The sequence below is a fragment of the Plectropomus leopardus genome, chromosome 2 (genome assembly GCF_026936395.1).
Source record: "Plectropomus leopardus strain MGB_pleo_1.0 chromosome 2, ASM2693639v1, whole genome shotgun sequence".
Classification (NCBI taxonomy): domain Eukaryota; kingdom Metazoa; phylum Chordata; class Actinopteri; order Perciformes; family Serranidae; genus Plectropomus; species Plectropomus leopardus.
This window is the reverse complement of record NC_142177.1, coordinates 16,162,955-16,185,267: the sequence shown is the minus strand read 5'-3', so window position 1 is coordinate 16,185,267 and position 22,313 is coordinate 16,162,955. Positions and strand designations below refer to the sequence as shown.

Sequence of the window (22,313 nt, the reverse complement as noted above, 5' to 3'; positions counted from 1 at the left end):
TGTGGAATGGCCATACTGTTTTTCCATCACTGAAATTTTAGCCTAACTTTGGAGTGTTATTTAGCCCCCTCTCTGAGATGCTAGCATGACATGGTTGCTACCACTGTCAGGTCTTCTCGTTTAAGATGATACAAGTATTATCACTCCAGCTTTAAAACTGGTACAGCCCAGTACAGTCTCTGAAAGATGGGAATGTTGGCCGGCGTAAATGCGATAAAAAAAAAAAAACACATTAGATACAGACCTTATTCACGTCAGGGTTAAGTGACAGCCCCAGGTTGTAGACATGGGCATGGATTCACTTAAGTTGTCATAAGTCATCCAAGCTTGCCACCAGTTTTATTGGACGTGACATTTGGTTGAATTTAGGTCCTAATGTTAGTTTCCACACAATGTAGAATTCTAGTTAGACATTTAAAATACCATCAACACGATTTTCATTCCAACTGAAAGTTAATGTCTGTCTGACGTAAGAATCCAACATCTTTCTGATGTCATATTGACATCCTGTGCCAGCTGGGGAAAGAAGGTAATTCACAAGACATGTTTTGAAAAGTCCAGTCTCCAATGCATAAAACCAAATTTACATTGTAACACTAAAATACAGTACATTATAATCTAAAGCACACACCTTAAATAAAAATGTTGTTTTGCTTTCAGAAATCCAATATTTTTTTAAAACAAAAAAAACCAACAAAAATAAAACATTTTTATAACAAAAAAAAAACTAGATTCAAGTATTTAATTGCTATTCTTAGGGAATTGTCATTTAAAGCTAAAAGAATCACAGTTACATGTTTTTTTTCCCGTTTCCACGTTGATTATCTGGTAAGAAGCAATATGAACATTTGACATCTCGCCCACTCTTGTAACTTTTGCTGATACTGAATGATCTTGGTTCACATTCTAATATAAAGCAGCCATATCAAATCTGTGGGATGTGCATGTTGTGATTAAATTGTATTTTTTATTGTATGAACCTACAATCATTCTGCCAACCAGTGCAGAGTGCTCCTCTGTACCATGCAAACAATCTCAATCATCTTATTAAACACACACACACACACACACACACACACACACACACACACACACACACACACACACACACACACACATACATACACACAGTTTCCATGGAAACAGGATCCAGGGCCTTTTATGACTGGTTGTTTGCCCAAGACAACTAAAAATGGTCTTAGCAGCAGCCATGCAAAGATGGGAGATAAATCATTTGGATAATAAATAATGGGACATGTATTAACATAAAACATGATAAGATGTTTGTTGTTGCCTGAAGTGGTATTGTTATTGAATTTAGATCGCATTCACATATTAATACGGTAAATTCCCTATTTGAGTGACATCGTTCTGTACATCTCTGCTCTGTTTTCTTTTATGTTATCATACTGTTTGTGCTGCATTTGCATACACATAGCGCTGCCTGTAATTTGGACACTCACTGTAATGGCCACACACACCCACACAGACACACATTCAGCATCAAACGCACATACATACGGACACTTTCCAGCCGCGCTGCCCTTCAGTAGCCTAATGTGTGTCTGAGGTCCAGATGGCGTAGCGGCAGGAGGGCTGATTCACAGTACTAGCCGTAGTGCTAGCAGTCTTAGTTTTGGCTAGCCCTGGCTGGTTAGAGAGGGAGAGTCTGCAGCCAGCTACCCCTCCGAGTGACAATGGCAAGTGTACAATTCACGGCTATGCTTCTCAGCATCTAGCTTTGTTGTGGTTGCAGGATAAACTTGTGTTTTTCTTTTTGTGCAGAGCCAAACTGTGTGGCCGTTTGACACTTCACCGAGAATTATGAAAGCGGCATTTTGACTTTTTGTGATGCTCTCATGTCTGCTCGCCTTATTTTTAAAAAGAAATGTTTTGATGCAGTTACCACATGCTTCCCTTTTTGTGTTCGCAATGACAGGAAGTAAGCTGAACAAGGACCTGAAACATTATCTGAGCCAGCGCTTCCAGAAATCCTCGCCTGACCACGAACTGCAGCAGACCATTCGAGACAACCTCTACCGTCACGCCGTGCCTTGTGAGTCCACGACCACCTTATGTCTCTTTCTGTCATTCCCTTTTGCTCACGTTATTCATCGCTGCTCTTTTGTCTTCTCTGTTTCTTGGCATTCTGTCCATTTGTGATGATGATACGCCGGCTTTACACATGGTTTTACACTTTGTTTGTTGTTGCTCCAAAGATTCTCATTTATTTTGTGAATTTCCTCATTAAAACACAAAAAACACTCATGTGAGGTCAGTGTTAGCCGCTGTCTCGGCTCCAGACATGATCAGTTTTAGATCCATGTAATGATTGTGAGTGTAGCTGTCTCACACAAACACTATGGATGGTTATCGAATTAAGTGTGATTATTTCCGTCTAATTCCAGTTGCATTTGGATCAGTATTGGTTGTGCAGGTAACCAGGCTGATTACTTCATATCCTCCTTGGAACTAACCTCATGTTGATTGCTTTTATCACACATTTTCCCTCTTTATGCCGAAATGGACATCGCCTGCCTTACAAGCTGACAACAAGCTATGAGTTGATACAAAGTCAGCCACCCTCCATCCATTCAGTCAGCATGTTTGCTTCACTAATACTGTCTAATCAGTTAGAGGAAATGTCTGGTGACTCAGAGAACGGGCTAGTAGTTATCTCATATCCACAGGATCAATAGCACCAGTAATTATAGGCGCTGAGGCTTCATCTAAGTCCCTCACCCTCTATCACTAACCAGTATCTCTTCTGCCAGAGCCGGCTGTGTAATCCAGGAATAGAGGCTTGTGTCTTTGACGTTTTTTCCTGCCGACTGTCGATATAGCAAAGATCTAAAGGCACATTTGTTTTTTGATGCTGTGTATTTCTCTTGTAGCTGCTACTGCTCAAAAGCTGAGGTAGATATTTGAAGTGTTTTATTCTTCTCCACTGTGAAAAACAATCCTTGAAGATGCCACCGCAGCTAAGGATGTGGCATTGTAGCAGTAACTGCTTAATGGTGTCGTGATAAAGGGGAAAATTGTGCAACTGCCTTCATGAAGAACAGTAGGATGGTTAGACTGGTGCACCTTGCTGCATGATACCAGTCCTGTTATTCGTGATTTGCATATAGCACTGAAATCAACTCGATGGACCAATCAGATCCAGGCTCACCATTGGACGGATGGAGAGAGGGGAAAAGACAAAACAACAAGAAATGACTGGGCTGTATGGAAGTTCAGTGTAATGTTTTTTATGCCTTAGCACCGGAGACAGCTGTGGGCGGACACATTATGTTTTTGGGTTGTCCAACTGCCCCATTATTGTGAACACTATATCTCAAAAACTCCTCAAGGGAATTTCTTCAAATTTGGCACAAATATCCACTTTGACTTAATGATAAACTGACTACAATTTTGTCATCAAAGGTCACAGTGATCTTGCATCCATCTCATTCCAGGGAACATGACACCTCAAGAGCACCTTGAGGGAATTTCTTCAAATTTGGCACAAACATCCACTTGGACTCAAGAATGAATTGATAATAATTTGGTTGTTGGAAGTCAAATATCATTGTCATTTTGACCTCACAAAACATATTTTTTTTCCATAAAAGAATTTATACACTAATTATGGCAAAAATTTCTCTCAAAAATCTAATGTTTGCACAAACTTTTCTGGCCAGTACTCAACGTCATAACTCAGAAACAAAAGGGAAGACGTTTAGGCAGATACTGAATTGGTGGCATTAATCTCTGATTAGTGGTTGTATACATGGATGTAAAACTGTGCAACTTCACTGATTTGTGGAGGCATACAACTGTGAGGCGGTAATTTCGTATTTTTATTTATTTTTTGCTTTTCTCTACTTACTTTACAGCATTTTTATAGTCACGAAAATTTGCAGCTGTGGTGCAGTGACTTCATGTTTTTTTAATGGTATGTATATATTCCACAAGTGCTCACTAGACATACCACATAATTTCATACATTCTACAAAAAACACATAATTGGAGGAGCAACATTAAATTCTTTGTAGGCAGACTTGATCAAAACTTAAGGAAGCTTTTTTGTCAGTAATTACTTTTCACTTTCTTCGTCACCATAAAATTTCCAAAGTATATTAGATTTTTTTGTTTACCTGTTAATTTCAGACTTGAAAGGAAGTACCTCTCATTTCCCCAAACCCGTGTTTCTCCCTTAATGATTGTCATCCGGTGGCTTTTCAATTAATTTATTCGTGGCTCTTTCACACAAATTACTATCTGTATTTAGGGGTTTGTTTAAGGGACTTTATCTGCATTACCTCCACTGCCATATGTCAACCAGACACTGTGGGAGGATGGGGGGGTCTGGCCATAATGGCCATTTTAATCACTGAGTGGTCTATGGCACAGTAGTAAAAACCCTGTTGTTGTTAGCAGTAAACTAAGCATGAAGGTGTCCCCCAGGCCATATGTTTTATGGGACTGTTAAGTTTTTGTTGTCATGCACTCGTAGAGAAGTGTGAAACTCTCAGTGGAATATTAAATTTACAGATAATTTGCCACAGCTTAATCTTTCTTCTTTGTGTTATGGGAGTACATGTTACAGTAGGCACAGTCCATTAATAAGTACTCTCTTATGCCATTCACACTCACAGATTAATCAAGACCAGTGCAGCTATTGTATAGGAAATGATTTTAATTTATTTATTGTTAATGCATAAGTGAGATGGATTTGCTGTGACTTTTTTGGCCTCTGATTATGAGAGGTCAGTGTGTGTCCATGTTGATGTATGTCCAAAGGTTGTTTGAAGCACTGTCCATGTGTATGTGTAGGTGTAGGTGTGATTAATGCACAGCGAGCAGGTGGAGAAACAGATGGAGAAGTGTGTGGATTTTGGGGCTTTTCCTGCTTCCAAATGAGGCAAAATGGAAACTCGGTTTAATCGACCTTTTTGTACATATTCCGGTAACCAACCCTCCGGTACATATTATTATCAACAACATTAAACAAGACGAATTTGAGCCAAATTCACAAATGTAATTTGTGAGTTTCACAGAATAAATTTTAAAAAATCATTTCGTGGCTTGAAATACCAAGTGCATATGCATGGTAATGAATGTAAAATTTAAGCTATGTGCTGAGACTCACACAATTGACACATTTTACATGCTTTCATGCCACACATCCATTTTCTTACACCATGAAAAACAAATTATAACCTACAACTTCGTGGCACGTAAAGAGGACACTGACAGTGCACAAAGACAGATCAGCACGGCACAACAGCAGAACTGTAAAATTCTTCAGTAAAGTGAGCCACTGCTTGGATTTTTATCTATTATTGCTGTTACACTATCCATTCTTGGAGCGGCCAAAAAAGATGAAGAAAGATTTGCAACACGCCAATAATTTATTACACTTTATACATTAAATAAATCTTGTTCAGTATTTCACATCACCAAAGAAGTCCTGATATGATAAAACTGACAAGTGAAATGGATTTCTGTTTCTGTTTCAACATAATCCATGAAGACATGTCAACATTTTACTAAATTTTATAGGTTTTATGTGTACTTTTTTTTTTTATTATGAAAGTAATTAGCTCATCTTGCAGTAATGGAGGACACAAAAGCTTTCACGTTCACTGAGGCATTTTTCTGTTTCTTTGAGTGGTAAATTGTACCACAGTCATTGTCTTGGCTAACTGGCGCGTCGGGCTGGGCTTCTGTGATTCGATGCATTATTTATCAAGCTGTTGTTTATTTTCACCCGACAGCAAGCAGTTTCACCAACACTTGTGGAGGTTCAAGAGACACCTTTATATTCCTCCCTTCTTTACGTTAGTGCCCGAAATAACTAATAGGAGTAACATGGAAAGCCAAAAGGACATTATCCCTCACTGGCTTCCCACCTTTTAGCACCGCCAGTTGTGTTGGTTGGGCTGCCATGCTGTTTGCACCTCAGCAGGGATTGAACACAGTTCAGTGCCATGGCAAGTGAGTGTGCCACTCTGTGCCACCCATGCCACCATCGAGTGTTCCAGGGGTGACGTTTTTCTGTAGCCTCGCACTGGTTCCCTCGTCAAAAAGCCAATGAGATTTTTTTCATTGGACTTTTGATTATTGCAGGAAATAAGCTCTGTGGTAAGCAACCATTTGTGAAACTTCCACCTTTTGTTCAGCAAGATAATCTTCACAAACAAACACTACTTTTGTGATTTTTGAAGTCTAAATATGATCAACAGAAGTAACAAGCCAACGTTAGGCTATAAATAAACCATACCACAGTTGCATGACTTGACATCCTTACCACAACAAGACTGTAAAGCCGTGTTTAACGTAACAATGTTTTGTGGTCTCAGTTGGCCGCTTTTTAACAACCGTCAATTAAAAGTTTCAAAATTCAGGAGTGGGGATTTTACTGATGCATTTTAGTCATAGAACAAAATGTCAAAGTCTCCAGCTTGAGTTAACCAGAGACCTTATTTCAGGCTCCTAACCAAAAAGCCGTTCAAAACAGCCCTTGATCTCAAGGTGAGGGAATCTGGAGTGCTGAAAGACTCTCTTCCGGGTTTTAAGACTCATTCCTGCACCTCTCTATTCCAGAAAAGAAAAAAGTAGCTAACAAATATACTGTACAGTATGTTAGGTATTAAAAGACAGTCAGAGAAATAACACACAGAGTAAAACTACACAGAAGTAATGCTGTCACAAAGCTGGTGTGTAGTATAAATAACAAACTCAGAACAGTGCATTTTTATTCTCATTGGAATAAGTTGTCTTTAAATTTAAATAAAATTATACGAAAAGACATTGCATTTCACTCTTTCTTTTTTTTTTTTTTGCAGTTTTCACTTTGTCCCACAATTCCATTACCAAAAAACCCTAAAAATGGTGAAACATTGCAATTTTTTTTTAGAAAACTGCCATATATATATATATATATATATATATATATATATATATATATCCCCTCTTTCAGGCAGTTCTCTTAACATGACCAAGTTTTATGAAGTTTGCTGTAAACACAAACACTCACATCTCAGTCAGCTGTTCCCATGACCCTGTAAAAATTTAAAGCACAGCACTCTCACCCTCCCCATCTACTGAGGCGTCCGTCGGCTTCCCTTGTGGTCACCCCGTCCGCGTGTTCAGCATTCCCAATCTCCCATTATCCCGAACAATCCTCCACCCCCCTCCATCCTGCTCTCATTCCTGACCCCCCCCCCCAAGCTCATGGCCCCGCTGCCTCTCGTCCTTTCGCCGCCACTGCTGCTCCCTCTTTCCCCCTGTATTGCTTCTCCTCTCTCTCTCCTTATTTTTCCTGCCAGTTGATCGGAGCAGTGGCAAGAAGAAGAAGAGACTGTTGCCTGATTTTAAAGCTCAGCAGTCTGTGTCTACGAGCCTTGAAACGGGAGCTCTGGTCTCTCCTGCATCAAGGCAAGTAGCAGTATTGTCTGCTGTGGTTGTTGTGGTGCTGATGACTTGGTGTTCGTGGCTCAAATGAGCGAGGGTTCTGCAGAGGGCTCGTGTTCACATGCGTGCGTGTGATGAATTGCGGGGCTAGCACAGACAATTTGACGACCCGTATATAGGCTAAGAGGACGGCTTGGAGGGAGGTGGGGGCTGAAGCCACAGGGATGGAGATGGGGGTGGGGTGGAGTTTGGGTGTGGGAGGGGGCACAAGAAGGGGGGATGGGTGGAGAGGAGAAAGAGAGAGAATGGAGATATGCAAAAACACCCTCGCAAACTCAAATCAACTGGCTCTAGCTAGCCAGTCAAGCTAACATAAACATGCATGTATGACTTGTGGTTGGACAGGACTGCACAGTGCTGTCTGTCTTGGGCAGGTTTCTGCTTGTGTGCTTGTCTACAATTTATACCAAAGCAGCATTTCTGGGGCTGCTTTAGTTGCATCCACAGATGCAATCACAGTGTGCACCTGAACAAAAGAAATGCTGTACCATTCCTAAACTGAGAAGATGCTAAATGGAGATGGGGGAACGAAAGCTAAAGGAAGATTTAGAGATTAACTTGAGAGTCGTTTGGCTTTGTTGACTTTTATCAGACAGGAATATGATGCATGTCAGTCAAATACTCTGTGTTTGTCTGCTGTTTGACATACATTACACAACTTATGTTGTTATTGTCAATGCTATGTAAAAGCAAATTTGCAAGTCTGCCTAATGACAGATCCTTCCTGTTGTACCAGTTCACACTTGAGATATATATTGTCACAAAGCCACGTTGGCTTTACTCTGCATTGGACTTAACCCTACAGCTAAAAGGATTGCTACAGTGTGATACAACTTTTGTATTAAAACAGTTCATCCAGACTTGGGCATGGGGATGGGTATTGTTTGGCTTTTGTGGATACCAATACTGATATGCATACTGATACTGTTTATCGATATTGATACTTATCGATTCTCTTGTCCATACTCTTATCGATACTACTCTCTGTAATTTGGTGCAGGAAATAAACACGACATGAAAGTCTGAAAAAAAAGCAAAAAAAACCCCACAAACTATGCATTTCAATGCCCTGTATGACTTCTCATGTGACTCTGGCTATTCAAATTTCCTTTGACAAAGCATTTCCATAAAATGGCATGACTTGCACGGTGTCTCCCCTGTCCTGTGAAGTAGCTTTTTCTTTGACTGAACCTACAATAAGGTCTCTCCACAGCAGAACTTCTCATATGAATCTTCACAGTTTCCTTTTTATATATAAAAAAGTTAGAATCAGGTTGAATTAACTTACGCTAAACAATTTGTGTCATAAATACTGAAAGCAGCATTATTTGCTATAAGGAGCTTATCAGTACGTTAGTACCAACCCAGTCACGTACTGGTACTAATTAATACTGGTTCTCGATACTCCTACTTGGCAGTAGTTGATAAACACATGGATATATGTATATATATATATATATATATATATATATATATATATATATATATATATATATATATATATAGATATATATATATATATATAAATAAATAACCAGAGAGTTAGCATTTGGCTGCTAAGCTAAAGGATGTGGGCCTATGGCTTAGTGTTACGGGCAAACTTTTTATATCTTGGTATATTCAGGCAGAAATTGGTTACATTTTCAGTTGCAAGCCAAAGCAGACGGTGATCAAAATAAAAATGCAAAAACAGGGATGTTATCCTTGTTTGAAAATATACAGCTGCACAACATTTAAATGAAAAAGTAATAAAAAAGATAAATGGCAGGAATGCACGTTAGCTTTCGTGGTCTGACACTTTTTGCATCGGTGCCCCATTGACATTTATTTTGTAGAAAATAAACTAGCACACAATGACTTGAAACAAAACTTCAGGGGAAAAAAGAGGAAACTCCACTGTCCATCTTCCTCTCAAAAGTCAGAAACATCATCTATGAATGTCAGATATGATCCCACACATGGTCCAAATCATCTCTCTTGATTACTTTGGCATGCCCCCTTTCAAACTAGCATAGACTCTATGCCTAGGTGAGCCTTACCATAGACTGTAAAAATAATGGACATAGCTACTGTGATGTCACCCATTGGTTTGTGGCCTTGACTTCAGCATTTCAACCATTGCCATCTTGGTTTGTTTGGAGACAGACGTGACCATATTTGGGTAGAGGCCAGCATTATGGAGGAGCAAAGGGTGGATCTGACTTAGATGCCATGGACACTATTGGCAGACAAGCCTGTGACTCAAAGCAACCTGCCTTCAATTATGTGTAGTTACGAGCCAAAGTAAAATGTAAACAGGTGAGTTGTATAAAAATGGGGTCGGCTTCAAGTGGCCATTCAAGAAACTGCAGTTGTTGGCACTTCATATTGGCTTCATTTTTCAGCCCTGGAAACTGCCCCTTTAGCTCAGCCCACCAAACTGGACAGCCATGTAGGACAGCCAATAGGACACAATAGTTTTTTAAATTAAAGGAATGGTTTGATGTTTTTGAAATACACATATTCACATCCTTAGCAAGAGTTAGACACCTGTCCCATATCTGTCTATTAAATATGAAGCTAGAGCCGTGAGCTTTATGAATAAGTGTATTTCACCAATATTAAATTCCTTTAAGGCTTATATGATATTTTGTGCATTCAATGTGTAAAATCTTGAGTTTAAAGTCTTTCACCTCCTGTTCATATACATTACCATTGGAAAAGGATGAGAATCCCAACAACATACTTGTATCAGTGTGATTACATTTTGACTATAGGAGATCCCAGCATGCTGCAGGTTGATCAGAGGGAGGTTATGAAGGAAACAATAGGAGCTGCTCTGATGCCGATGGGGATTTTGTTTTGGATAGCTAACCGCATTAGGAAAATTCAAAGGAATGTTGTCAACCAGAGAGTGAATGATGAGTGGAAACCCCCAGATTCATAGCCCCCCGCTGCCCCACCCACCCACACTCACTCAATCACTGACACTGTTGCACACAAATGCAGGATGGGAGGCATGAAGATAGTTTACGCAAATTATGCCTCAGCACAGGCAGTATAGGATGTTTATCTGGTGCTTATTTGCGCCTCTCTGCATCGGAGTCTGTTTGAACAAACAGGAAAAAGAAATGGTGGCTTATACTCTGTTTCCTAACCTGGTATAACAGTTTGCAGATCATGGTGGCTTTCAGTCTGACGATGGCACACACTATATATTCTGTGTACAGCTCTTAAACATACACTAGCTTTGCAGAAACAGTGCTGAATGTGTCATATTTTTTGGTTCTAATAGTAGATAATACAAGAAGCACTCTGCGGCATGCCCATTATATAGACCGCCAACAAATACTGCAAAGAGAAAGCTACATTTTGTCCAATTTATTTACCACTTCATTCTTGTGTTTTCTGAGATGTTTCTGGAATTTTCTCACCACCGCCCACTTTTAGTTGATTTTTTTTCCAGCTGTGAGTTACTCCTCCGTTTCATTTGCATTGTGGTACAAAAGTGTCCATCAACACCTCACTGGAAAATCAAGTATACTGGAATCTTTTTCTTAGTTTTCTTGTGAATTCCTGGTTGGAAAGAGTACAAAGTATGGATTTTGGATGCATTTAAGGCATATCTGACAGATAAAGGCACATTGCATGACCTATGACCTTCCCCCCCTTTTTTTTTGCATTTTCCCACTGCTGTTCCCCAACCCCCTCCTCTGACCATAAAGCATAACAAAAGAATCCTACACAAGAATCGTGCATGCACAGATGTGAACCAGTTGGTGAGTTTGACTCAGCACAATCAGTGTTTTTGGTCAGTCCATATTTTATGTTGAATCCTAAAACCTTTTATGTTGGGATTGCTCCTTAGTTTCTTCATTCCCGCTGACACTGCGGTGGCTTTATGTTGCTTGCATAATCTTTATCTACCATGGTTGTAACACTTATAATAACGTAGAACTTGTGAATTACTGTTGTGTCTGACATGCATATTTACACAGCTCTAGCCCTATTCTAGCCCATGCTCTCCTGCCCAACTCTTGTCACAGATCTCAGCTCTGTCTCCTCCACCTTCAGGATTCCTCCCCTGACTCCTGTCCTCCTCACATGTTGGTCAAGGATGAGTTGTTTGGAAGTTGTTAAACACCCAGAGCATGTGTATGAGTTTGTGTGTGTAAGGACATCAGTGTCTGGGGAAAGCACAAAAAGAAACAGAGATGTGGGGAGAGGGGAAAAAAGAGTTGGGATCTGTGAGAAAGAATGGGGTGAACAGCCAAGAGAAGGGAAGGGAGAGAGAGAGAGAGAGAGAAGGGGGAGGTGGGCGGGTGCATGTGGGTGCCTGCGAGACGGGAGACAGCGGGGCTCAGTCAGTGAGAGCAAGAGAGAGAGACAGAAGCCTAGCATTGGTGTGTGTGGGTATGAGACGGAGTGCATTATAAGCCAATGTGTGGATGCTGCTTAGCTTAGCTCCCATTAGCTTAGCATCACAAAGCCAAAGCTGGACAGAGGACAGACGCACGGGAGGAGGAAGGGGAGGGTGGAAAGGAGAAGGAAATGTGAATCTGCACTGGTTTTTCTTCCACTCATCCAGACCTGATTGGATTGAATTTTTTTTTCTTGATGTCTCCTGTCGACGTGGTGTTGTTCTGTGGACTGTAAGGTGAAAGAGAAGAAGCCCCCCTCACAGGCTCCCTAACTGAGGTATTTTGTTTTTGTGTTTTATTGTAAGAGGGGGACGCTGAGGGTTGCTGTGATTTAATGGTCGGAGTGGGTTGGGATGAAGAGAGATGGAGAGGCAGGCGGTGAGGATGGCTGTGCATCAGGCGGAAGACATCAGGAGCAGAGTGAGGGAGACGGAGGCACATTGCTGGCAGTAATGGAGGCTGATGTGTTGTGGTCAAACGGAAGCTGTGTGTGTCTGTCTGTGTCTGTCTGTCTCAGGTATGCGTGGCTGTCTGTGTGTTTTGTCTGTGCCCGGTTTGATGCCCATGTGTGTGCAAAGTGTCACTTCCAGGGTGTGTGTGTGTGTGTGTGTGTGTGTGTGTGTGTGTGTGTGTGTGTGTGTGTGTGTGTGTGTGTGTGTGTACAGTACGTGTGTTTATGGTGGAAGCGCTCCAGCTCTGCGATGGCTGTATTAAGGCTATGTGATCTGTTGACATGCTTGATCATATTGGAAGCCATTACCTTCCAGCAGCAAACTGCTGCCTGTCTGTTTGTCTGTCTGGAGCTTCCAGGATGCTAAGATTAGCTTCTGCTTCTCCTTTATCCTCCCTCTTTCTTTCTCTCCCTCTCGATCCATCTCGTGTCTGGATGACCCCCCCCGCTTCCTCATCTCTATCCCTCCATCCCCACTCCCTCCCCGCCCCTCTAAATGTATCGCTTTAAAGCCTCTCTTTTCCATTTCCATGTTGCTGTAGGTAGCTTGCCCTTGGTGCTTTTTTTCTGGGTGGAATAAAAAAGACAAAGGCCGGCTCTGTGTGTGTGCGGGGGGCATTTTCAAGCAGGTTTCTGGCTGATTTAGCTTCACACTGCAATAGTGTTCCTTCAGGTTTTTTTTTTCTTATTCTAATCTCCCTCCCTCTCTCTTCCCTTCCCCCGGCCCTCAGACCTCTGTATGGGAATCATTTAGAGCTGAAAGCTTTGCTTATGAAGGGGGAAAAATGGAGCACATCACAGGTCCAGAGAAAGGCCTGTTTTGATCTCATTGTGGTGTGTGTGTGTGTGTGTGTGTGTGTGTGCGTGTGTGTGTGTGTGCGTGTGTGTGTGTGTGTGTGTGTGTGTGTGTGTGTGTGTGTGTGTGTGAGAGAGAGTCGTCTCCTCACTGAGAGCCTCTTTCTGCCAGCCGGAGCAGTGAAAACACCCTCCCCCCGACACAAAACACTCCATCCCAAATGAAAGGCATCCGTTCCAATCGTTGAAAAACCATCTCGAAAACTGCCTCCTTCATTGTTTAATTCCCTGCTGCCGCCACCACCACCACATGGGGACGGCTGAGATTTTGGGGGTTTAAAGAATCAGGTGGGGTGTCCGTAAGGCTGGACGATAGACCCCTCCTCCTTCTCCCCACACAACTAAAACACACACAAAAAAATCCAGACTGTATTTAGAAATGTGAGGACTGGAAAATGCTGGTATCTGCGGCCTGTGCTTTTGGTTGGATTAACCCTTTGCTGGGACAGATGGCTCCATCCCCCTGCCGAGCTGACAAACCCCAGTCAGCTCGTCACCCCTCCTGCATTTGTGTGTGTCTGTGTATGTGTGTTTCACAGAGAAAAAAAAAAGCACTGGCAGACAAGCTGTGGCAAAGATGGTGGATGGATCTGTTTTGGTTTTGGAATATGACGGCAGTCTGCTAGCCCTCCCCTTGTGTTTGTGTGTGTCTCTGTGCGTGTGTGTGTGTGTGCACGTGCATGCAGTCGCGTGTGTCTTGAACATTATCCATGAAGACATGCCTCAGTATCTTCTTGGAAAATGTGGACTAGCTGGCTAGCTTGACATCAGAGCATGTTTATTGTGGAGATTTAGAGGAATGCTTCTGTAATAGCTTCTGCATGACAGTTGGGGTCTATGAATGTTGCCACATTTTCAAGGCAGGGCCGTTATCCATGTTGTGTATCTATTATCATCCACTAGCTACATACAATATTCTTTATATTGCCACTTATTTCAGCGAGGCAGATGCTACAGTAAACCCAGCATAAGCAGCCAAATACAGTCAGTTAGAAAAAAAAAAACAAAAAATGTGCCTGCCAGATTTCAGCAGAATAATTAGGTATGATTGTATGGTGTTTGCCTACATGCTTAACCCTTTGAAACCTGGATCAACATCAGATTTCTTGTGTTGCGCTCAGATGCCTTTCACAAGCATTTAAACTTTTGAAACCCTAGCAAATTGGTTTGTTTTATTTTGAAAACATTAGGCGAAAAGGCAATGAGATACTTTGCAAGAAATCTTTAGCAAATTACAAGAATTTAGTAAAAGGTGACAAGAAAAATGACCCGAAAAAGATGAGAGAGAGAAAAAGTATTACAAAATTGGCATTGTATCCAGAGAGCAGCATTTATGGTTATTATATGTATTTGAAATTATTTTATAGAAAAATAAAAAAAAATGTTTTAGCACTCTTTTTTTATTTGTTTTTTTTTTACTTTTCTCTTCTTTTTATTAAGCAAACTTGTGGGTAATTTTTCTGACTTTAATTTCTTGCTAGTATTTTGGGTAATTTCCTGTAAAGTTACTCATTGCCTTCTTCTTATGTTCTTAAAAAGAGTCAGGCCAAAATCCTCTGGTTTCAAAAGGTTGTGTATTAATTTACGTTGCATCCATTTACGTGCCTCTGTTTACCCTGACTGACATTTCCCAAAAACCATAACTGCTTTGTAGAGCAAGTTTGTTTATGTATGATTTACTGATAAACTGTGGTACATTTTGATTTTGCACAGCTCAGTGGTATGTTTTCTGTGAAGGAAGTTATAGTTGATGGCATAGATGCATTGAGTTTGACTTGAGATGACTGGACTCTTTGAAAGACATACAGCGGGCTAATTCAATCCACTGCTGGCTCTGCCTTTAATGTAACACGGTCATCACATTTCATTTCAAAGCAGCATGATTCAGTGTATGGGCTAACTTCATGTTCACGTAATACAGGCAAGACTAAGGGAAAGCATGCACTTGCTTTATGCTGAGGAACCTGTCTTTATTAGAGATGGAGCCTGAGCTGTTAGCCTGCATATCACATTGGCCCACTACTTCACCCCTTCGCTCCAGTTTCTCATGTGAGACGTGCACAGACTACGGACAGTAGGGAAATGAGGGATGCATCGTCCCAGAGTTATTCTAATGCAGAAAAAGCCAGACTGTAGCCTGTGTTTGACTTCTTTAGCGGATCTTTGGTATCGGTTTGTTTTATTCCACATTGGAAACATTTCCAGACTTAAGTCGATTACTTAGTTAAAGGGGAAATTAAAGTCTGTTTACAGAAGTGTTGACTTTGAAGAGGTGACCTCACCAGACCTCTGTAAGCTGCTCCCCACCCATTTTTTGAGCAGCCCTGACTTCTAGAAATTACGTTATGTTACTAAACTGCTTCCATAATAACGTTGTTCTGCTTGGATTATATTTAGAGACGATGTTTCCTTCAGGTAACTAAACACTATTCATGTACAGAGTAGACTTTGCAAGAAGGTGGTTGTCGAGAGTGGAGGTCGTACAAAGTGCAGTAAAAAGTTGACAGCAGACCTTCAGGGTCGCGTCTACTGTCTGACATTTAGGCAACAGAAACACTTTAGATAAGGGAAAGATTGGAATTTGGTCAAATGTGAATGAAAAAGGTAATAAAAACATAATGCTGTCGTCACTATGAGTGCGCACTGTTGTGCAAGATTGTCTGTTTTGATTCAAAAAACTTTTTAGATTGTAAGTGAACATTTTGCTCAGTTCAAGATTTTTGTGACTTGCCAGATACATTTATAAGCAACATTTCCTAATTATGTTAAAAGAAACCGTGATTTTCTTAGCATTATAATTCCCTCAAAACATATTTGCTGTTTCAAGTTGTACATTAATGTAATTTCAAGGAGACCGGGCTGGTTTGAGGGTAGCGACTTGAGGCTACATTACCTGACTCAAGCACAACACACCTGAATTTCAAACCAAAGTGTTGGCAGTCAGGGTGCACTGTGGGCAATGTAGACTCCAAGTTTTGACAAAAAAATGAATGGATTAAAGAAAGATGGTATTTCTGGTTTGGCTGCATCAGTGTTGAATCCATCATGAGTCCATCATGTTAATGTTAAATGGCAGTGTCCAATGTAACATTATTTTCCCACTGGCCCTCTTGGCCAGTCGATCTCAGATTTATTGGCCCCCTGTTTATTTTTACTGACCTTTCAGCCAAACAGTGGAAATAACCCTCCTAACTTTTTCCATAATTTAATGATGTTTTTTATAATAAGGAATGCACAATAATTTGCCAATATCTGATATAACATCTCATTTGGCCGATAACCAATACTAATATATCCCCCTTTTTTTTCTTATCTAATTTAGGTGATGATAAAGTCTCTTCTGTCGTGGAATTAACATCATATTATGCATACTCTTGTCATGATGAAACACAAGTAGATGGAGACATGAAACACAATGCTTTTCAGTGTATGTTATATTAATTTACTTTGCAAAATAAGAAAAAAATATTCAGCTTAGGGTTGATGTTTGGTACATGTTTACTTTGTCAGTAAAAGAAAATATCTGTTTGTCATATTGGGAGAAATCAGCCGACTCCAATATTTGATTTTAAAGCCGATACTTGCCGATACAGATGATGTGCTGATATTGTCACGCATAGTTATTTTCAAAGTTCCCTTTATATTTGGTTGTTGTTCTCGAGTTATTTATATTTAATGTCTACATAGAAAAATGCAAAAATCATGCAACAGTCACTGCTTTCCACCCAGAAATACTGCTGCTTCCACAAAAATAAAATGCCTCTTTTTCTTTTGGTAACCTTGTAAGTTTGTTTTGCTGGCTTTTTATTTTTCTTGAGGACCAATAAGAGGCTAAGGTGCCCTTAGTATCCCATAATAGCATCTTTAACAGCTCTCATGTCACAGAGTGTGATTAGCTATCTGTTAAGTCAACGCTGATAAGGGTGTAATCAGTCAATTATTTTTTAAAATTTGGCCTAGATCGTAAGTATCAATATGGCATTTTAAGATTTTTTTGGGTGATCAGCGGTTTTTCATTAATATTCCCAGTAATATACAGTATTCTCCGTGCTTTTCTCATTAGTCTACCCCAAAAACATTTGACTCCAGTTTACTGTAAATATTAGAGCATCTTCATTATCCTTCACATCTGGATTTAGGTATCACTGGTCATTTAAATGAGTGTGGCAGCCAAAAGGAATGAAGCAGCAGTTATTTGGTGTACTTGTGGATTACATGACATCATCAACATCAGAGCAGCAAAATTCAGTTTTGAGCTTTTTGGAATGGATTGAGTCGGCAGCTTGAGAAAAACTACAGTTGTCCTCCAGTCAAACCCAAAAGCCGGAACCGTTTTGCCCGGCCACACAGGCAGCTGTCACATCTGCCAAACGTACTGGAGACAGAGAAAAACACAAACGAGCAGATCAGAGGCTGGGTGGAGGAGTCTGTGGTATTAACTTCCTTAATAGTCTTTGTATGAAAGACAGAGTAGATAAATAGTGGCTTAAAGATTAAAAGAGAGAGTTGGTGGTGTTAGAGATTTGAAAGACTGGAGCAAATAAGAGGAGCGGTAAAAGAGAGAACAAAGAAAACAGGGAGAGAGTGAAGTGGAGGAGTGAAGGAGAGATGGGGGGGGGGCAGCAGAGGGAGTGAGCACCACAAGTTGCCTGTGCTATCCACTAGGTCATGCTCATGAAAATTTTAATCAAGCTTTGCAGATAACAGCTTCTTCTCTATCCTAGCACATACATTCGTCTCTGTGTTTGTCAATGATTCATGTGTTTTATCCATCATAGAAAAAAAAACAAAAAAAAATCCCCAAAACATTGTCAGAGTTTCTGAGTGCTGCCATTGTTTCCATGTCAGTCGCAAACTGCTTAAAATGCACTCTTTCAAATAACTCCTGTCCTGGCTGACCTGAATGGCAGCACACAAGCAGAATAAGAATAGCTGGGCCTATTAATAGAACAATTATGATAATGAATCATTGCCAAACACATTTATGATGGCCTACTTTTCACTCATGGCACTGATCAGTTCACCATGGTGAATGTGTTAAACCAGTATTTCCCCCTTGTTTTTTGTTGTTGTTTTTTTTCAACCCTGCATTTTGAATTGCATAAGAAATGAACCAAAAATGTACTGAATTTTAGGTGTTTTCCTTCTTACTGTGCACACCGTTTCTCTGAACCGTCTGACTTTTGAAGATATGATTTTTATGTAGGTCATACTGAAGTTTGTGTTTATAGTGTGGGCATGCCATAAAGGCTTGCCTCAAATGGAGAGACAGATTGTGATGGAAGAGACTTACTTGATGTTTGAGATACTGTAGAGTAAAGCCGTATTTTTTGTCTTGGGCGTCTCAGTGTGTTTAAAAATGATCACAATCTACACTTACTCTTAATTATCTTGGTCTTGTTAGTGTGTGTGGATATGTTCTTATAAAACAGTTTTCAGGCACGTCCCCAGCGTCAATGTGTTTGGGTGTTTTCTTATGAGCCTGACTAACTCGTTTGGTGTAGTCACCTGCCTTCCTTATGTTAAGTATTTCCAGGTTCAGCTGGCTGTGTGACATGGCAAAAAAGTACTTAATCTTTACTGTTTCATGTTGAGGAATAAAGTAAGCGTAGTTTGCTATGATGTTTAGATAATAGGCATTTTTGTTCTAAGCATTTTAAGACAACTGGCACTCTGTCATGAACATCACTATAGTGGATAGATTCTGCAGAAACGTGCTAATCCATGCACAGAAGTAGCTGCAGTGTGCACAGAGTTGCAAAACATAACCATTCAGTGTGAAATCCAGGGTACATGTGCATTAACCCAATTGGTCTCGCTTTTCTAACTGATGATGCTGTTATGTCATCAGCAGTGACACGCCGACATGTGTGAGGCGGTCAGCGTGAGTGGGGCAGAGTAGGTGCACATTGATCACTGTCCATATGAGGCAAAGAGGTTTTACCAGATAAATCTAAGTTGTTATAAACAGACTTCTTAACCATTTTATCCTTAATTTTAATTTACTTTGAATCCTTGCCATGGCTCCCTGTGGCCACCAAGTTTTATCAGGTCTCTTGTGAGAATGAGACAGCACACCCCATTGATATTTCCTGTCTAAATAAAGGTTAAATTCTTCATACTGTGATCCTCCATCAGTGTTACAGTGCAGATCCACAGCCATTTCTGATTCATTGACGCCGTTGAGATCGACATTCTACGAAAGCAGCAAATCGTACTCGTTGCTGGTGTTTCGGTTTTATGAGAAAGCATTTTAACAGGTGGCTCTAAGCAAAATGCATTGTGGTTGCTCGTAGTGACGGCAGCTGTTGGAAACATGAACAGAACATGCATGTGTCTTTGTAGAAGCCTTCAATTTTATTTAAATCAATTTTAAATGCATAATCATCTGTTTCCATATATTCATATACATATATTCTCTGCCAAACATTTACTACGTCCAACCACAGATGCATTTGGCTGAAAGTCAGTCACCAGTTTATACAGTCACTTTTTAAGTTACTGATTCATCAGGGCTACTGACGTGCAGATTTACTAAGCCTACTGACACTGCTACTGTGATCCTTACATAAAGACAAAAGGCGGGCTGTGATAAAATGACACATCAATGAAACAATTGGAAGTATGTAAAAAAGCTTTTCTACAGACTATGAACTGAAAATTTGTGTACTGTATGTTTATTAAGAACTTGAGATTTCAATTGAACGAATAATTATACATTTTCATCCTGTTCATGTCTTTTCATTAATTGAAGTGTCACAGTTAAGGAAGGCTGCCTTAAGTTACATTTAATTGCCTTTTCTGTATTGTTTATACATAAGCTTACATTTAAATCACCAAAAACTGACTTTAGCCACCAAATCGGGGGCCTGGTGGCCTGTGGGCCCTGTGAGGCCAGAGATTGTAAATATTTGTGTCTATGCCTGCCGCCCCAGTGTCTGATCCAAGCTATGTAGACACGTCCTATCTTTCTGCATTTTCTTTGCTCATGGATATTGACACATTTTGGTTTTGGGTGGAGCAATCTCTTAGTGATACTCCCCTCAAAGTCTTCATGCCCTGGGGTCAGAACAAGGTCCTCCTCCTCGTTTGTCCAGCAAACAAAGGTATATAAATATGGATGTTTTGCTGCTAGAGCCGGCTGTTTTGGAACTAGTTTTCACTGTCTGAGGAGTGACATTCAAGGATATTTGGACATTCACCTGGATAATTATTTTATTTGGTACAACCAGAATATATGTTCCCTCTTTGTTTTCTAAAGCTTTGTGGATGTTTCGGAGTACGCAAAAAGAGAAAGAAACCTGGTACTAACATGAAGGAAGTATTTCAGTCTGGTTCACTTGCGTCTTTCAAACTCAAAAAAGCGGTAAGATTTAAGGAAGATGAAGACAAACTTATGAAAACTGCCAAACTACACCACCAAACTGGATCCGATGACGATGACAAGCCAGACAACTCCCCACCTCCCAGCTATAAACCCAAAGTCGTCCAAGGAGTCAAGCCCAACATTGTCCTTGTGGAGGGAATTAAATGTAGGTCACAGCTAAAATGCAAGGCCAGGCCTGAGGGATATGTGGGCCCAGGGTGCTCTATTGCTCTGGGGGAATGCAAGCGTAGGAAATAAACAGATTTTTCGCACATGGGTATTTTTAGAAGCTGGGTTGTGGCTGTGTGCATGTCTGTAGAGCCTCCTTTTACATTTTTCATGTGTTTTGATGCCATTGCGTTAAAAAAAGACGGCTAATTTTTTCTAATTCTTCTGTCATTTAAGCTCAGTTGCTGCCAAGCAGAGCACATTTTCCTCTCGCCTGCGAGGATTTTTGTCCTGTCCTCCAGAAAAATCTAGCACGGTTGAATTGATCATAATTTACCTTTCAGTCTCTCATTGTGTTGTGGGAGATGTTTCAGTGATGCATAATCGAATAATGTAGTCATTTTGGTCTTTCATATAATGTCACTGTACTCTCAAATCTAATCTTAGTGTCATCTGTTGCCTTCACAAATGTCAGAAAACTCAGTCTGAGTCGATCCCGCCACTAGAAGGGCAGATGCTCTCTTAAAATAGTGTGACATCAATTAAATATAGATAAGGTGCTTGGATTTGTCTGCCAGTGAGTGTTAGTTGTGCTTGGAGAGGGAAGAGGTGAAGATCTTCCATATATTAAGTGCGTTAGACCACTCTGTTTTGTTGTACAGTATTTAAATTACGGGGTCTATTTCAGGTTGTGTCTGTGGGTGGTTTGTTTGGTGCAAGACATACAAACACTTTTATGTCTAATTTATTTCCATAAAGGTAGAGTAAGAGGTGACCCATGGATGCAATAAACATGGAAGGAAGGAAAAATATGTCTGTGTTAAGTCTGAGGTGGTTGCTTTCTAGAGGAGCAGGAAGATAAAAATATGTCCAGTCATCTATCACGATATATGCTATTTAATATCACTTTGACGCTGTATATCATGATACAGTAATTGCTCTGTAAATTTAATTAGGATGTTCCTTAAAACAGCCATACCATACTACATTACATTTGATTATTTTCTTCTTTTATTTGGAATTTACATACAATCAAAAAAAAACCTGAAGGGACAATACTTGAGATAAAAACAAAAGGCTCTAAACAGTTAAGTTAAAATTCAATATGGAAACTCTAGGTCCCTGAGAACGATAATTTCACGTGTAAAAAGTTCCTGTATTTACAGCTTCACTCTCCTCCTTCATGTGTGCCCAAAGCACATTACCTAGCAAGACAGATTGCAATATCATGAAAGAATCACGAGATCACGCAAAAAATGATGAGATCTGCTAAATAGCCTGCTCCGATTAGCTCCTGCAATGGAAACAGGAGTGTTATGTTCAAGACTATGGCTGCAACAATATGAGATTTTTATGGTATGATAAGTGTCTTAGAAAATATTGCTGTTTCACGGTATCACAGTATTACAGAATTATTATTATTATCAGTCAGAATGACCCTTGAAGGAATAAAACCAGAACGTCTACTTTTGTTTAAACAAATGTTTCATCGCTAAAATAAAGACTTGTAAAAGTCTCTCTTTTAAAAATAACTAAAGCGCAGATTCTCTGCCCAGTTGTTTATTTTCTGGTTGTTTTTTTTCCCAGAGCTGTAAATAAGCAAATGCACAGG

At 40.2% G+C, this 22,313-nt stretch overlaps 1 protein-coding gene across 7 annotated transcripts in view; it reads left to right on the top strand.

The window, feature by feature from the left end:
- The window catches only part of magi1b (membrane associated guanylate kinase, WW and PDZ domain containing 1b), a 170,755-nt gene that overhangs the window by 75,160 nt on the left and 73,282 nt on the right, over positions 1-22,313 (top strand). For 6 of the 7 annotated variants that reach the window (XM_088086521.1, XM_042502614.2, XM_088086511.1 and 3 more), the window contains exon 2: positions 1,940-2,056. In XM_088086521.1, the coding sequence (XP_087942647.1) occupies positions 1,940-2,056 (117 nt within the window). Of the gene's footprint in view, positions 1-1,939; positions 2,057-20,356; positions 20,700-22,313 lie in introns of those variants that run through there. The other variant, XM_088086535.1, reaches the window with a different exon arrangement.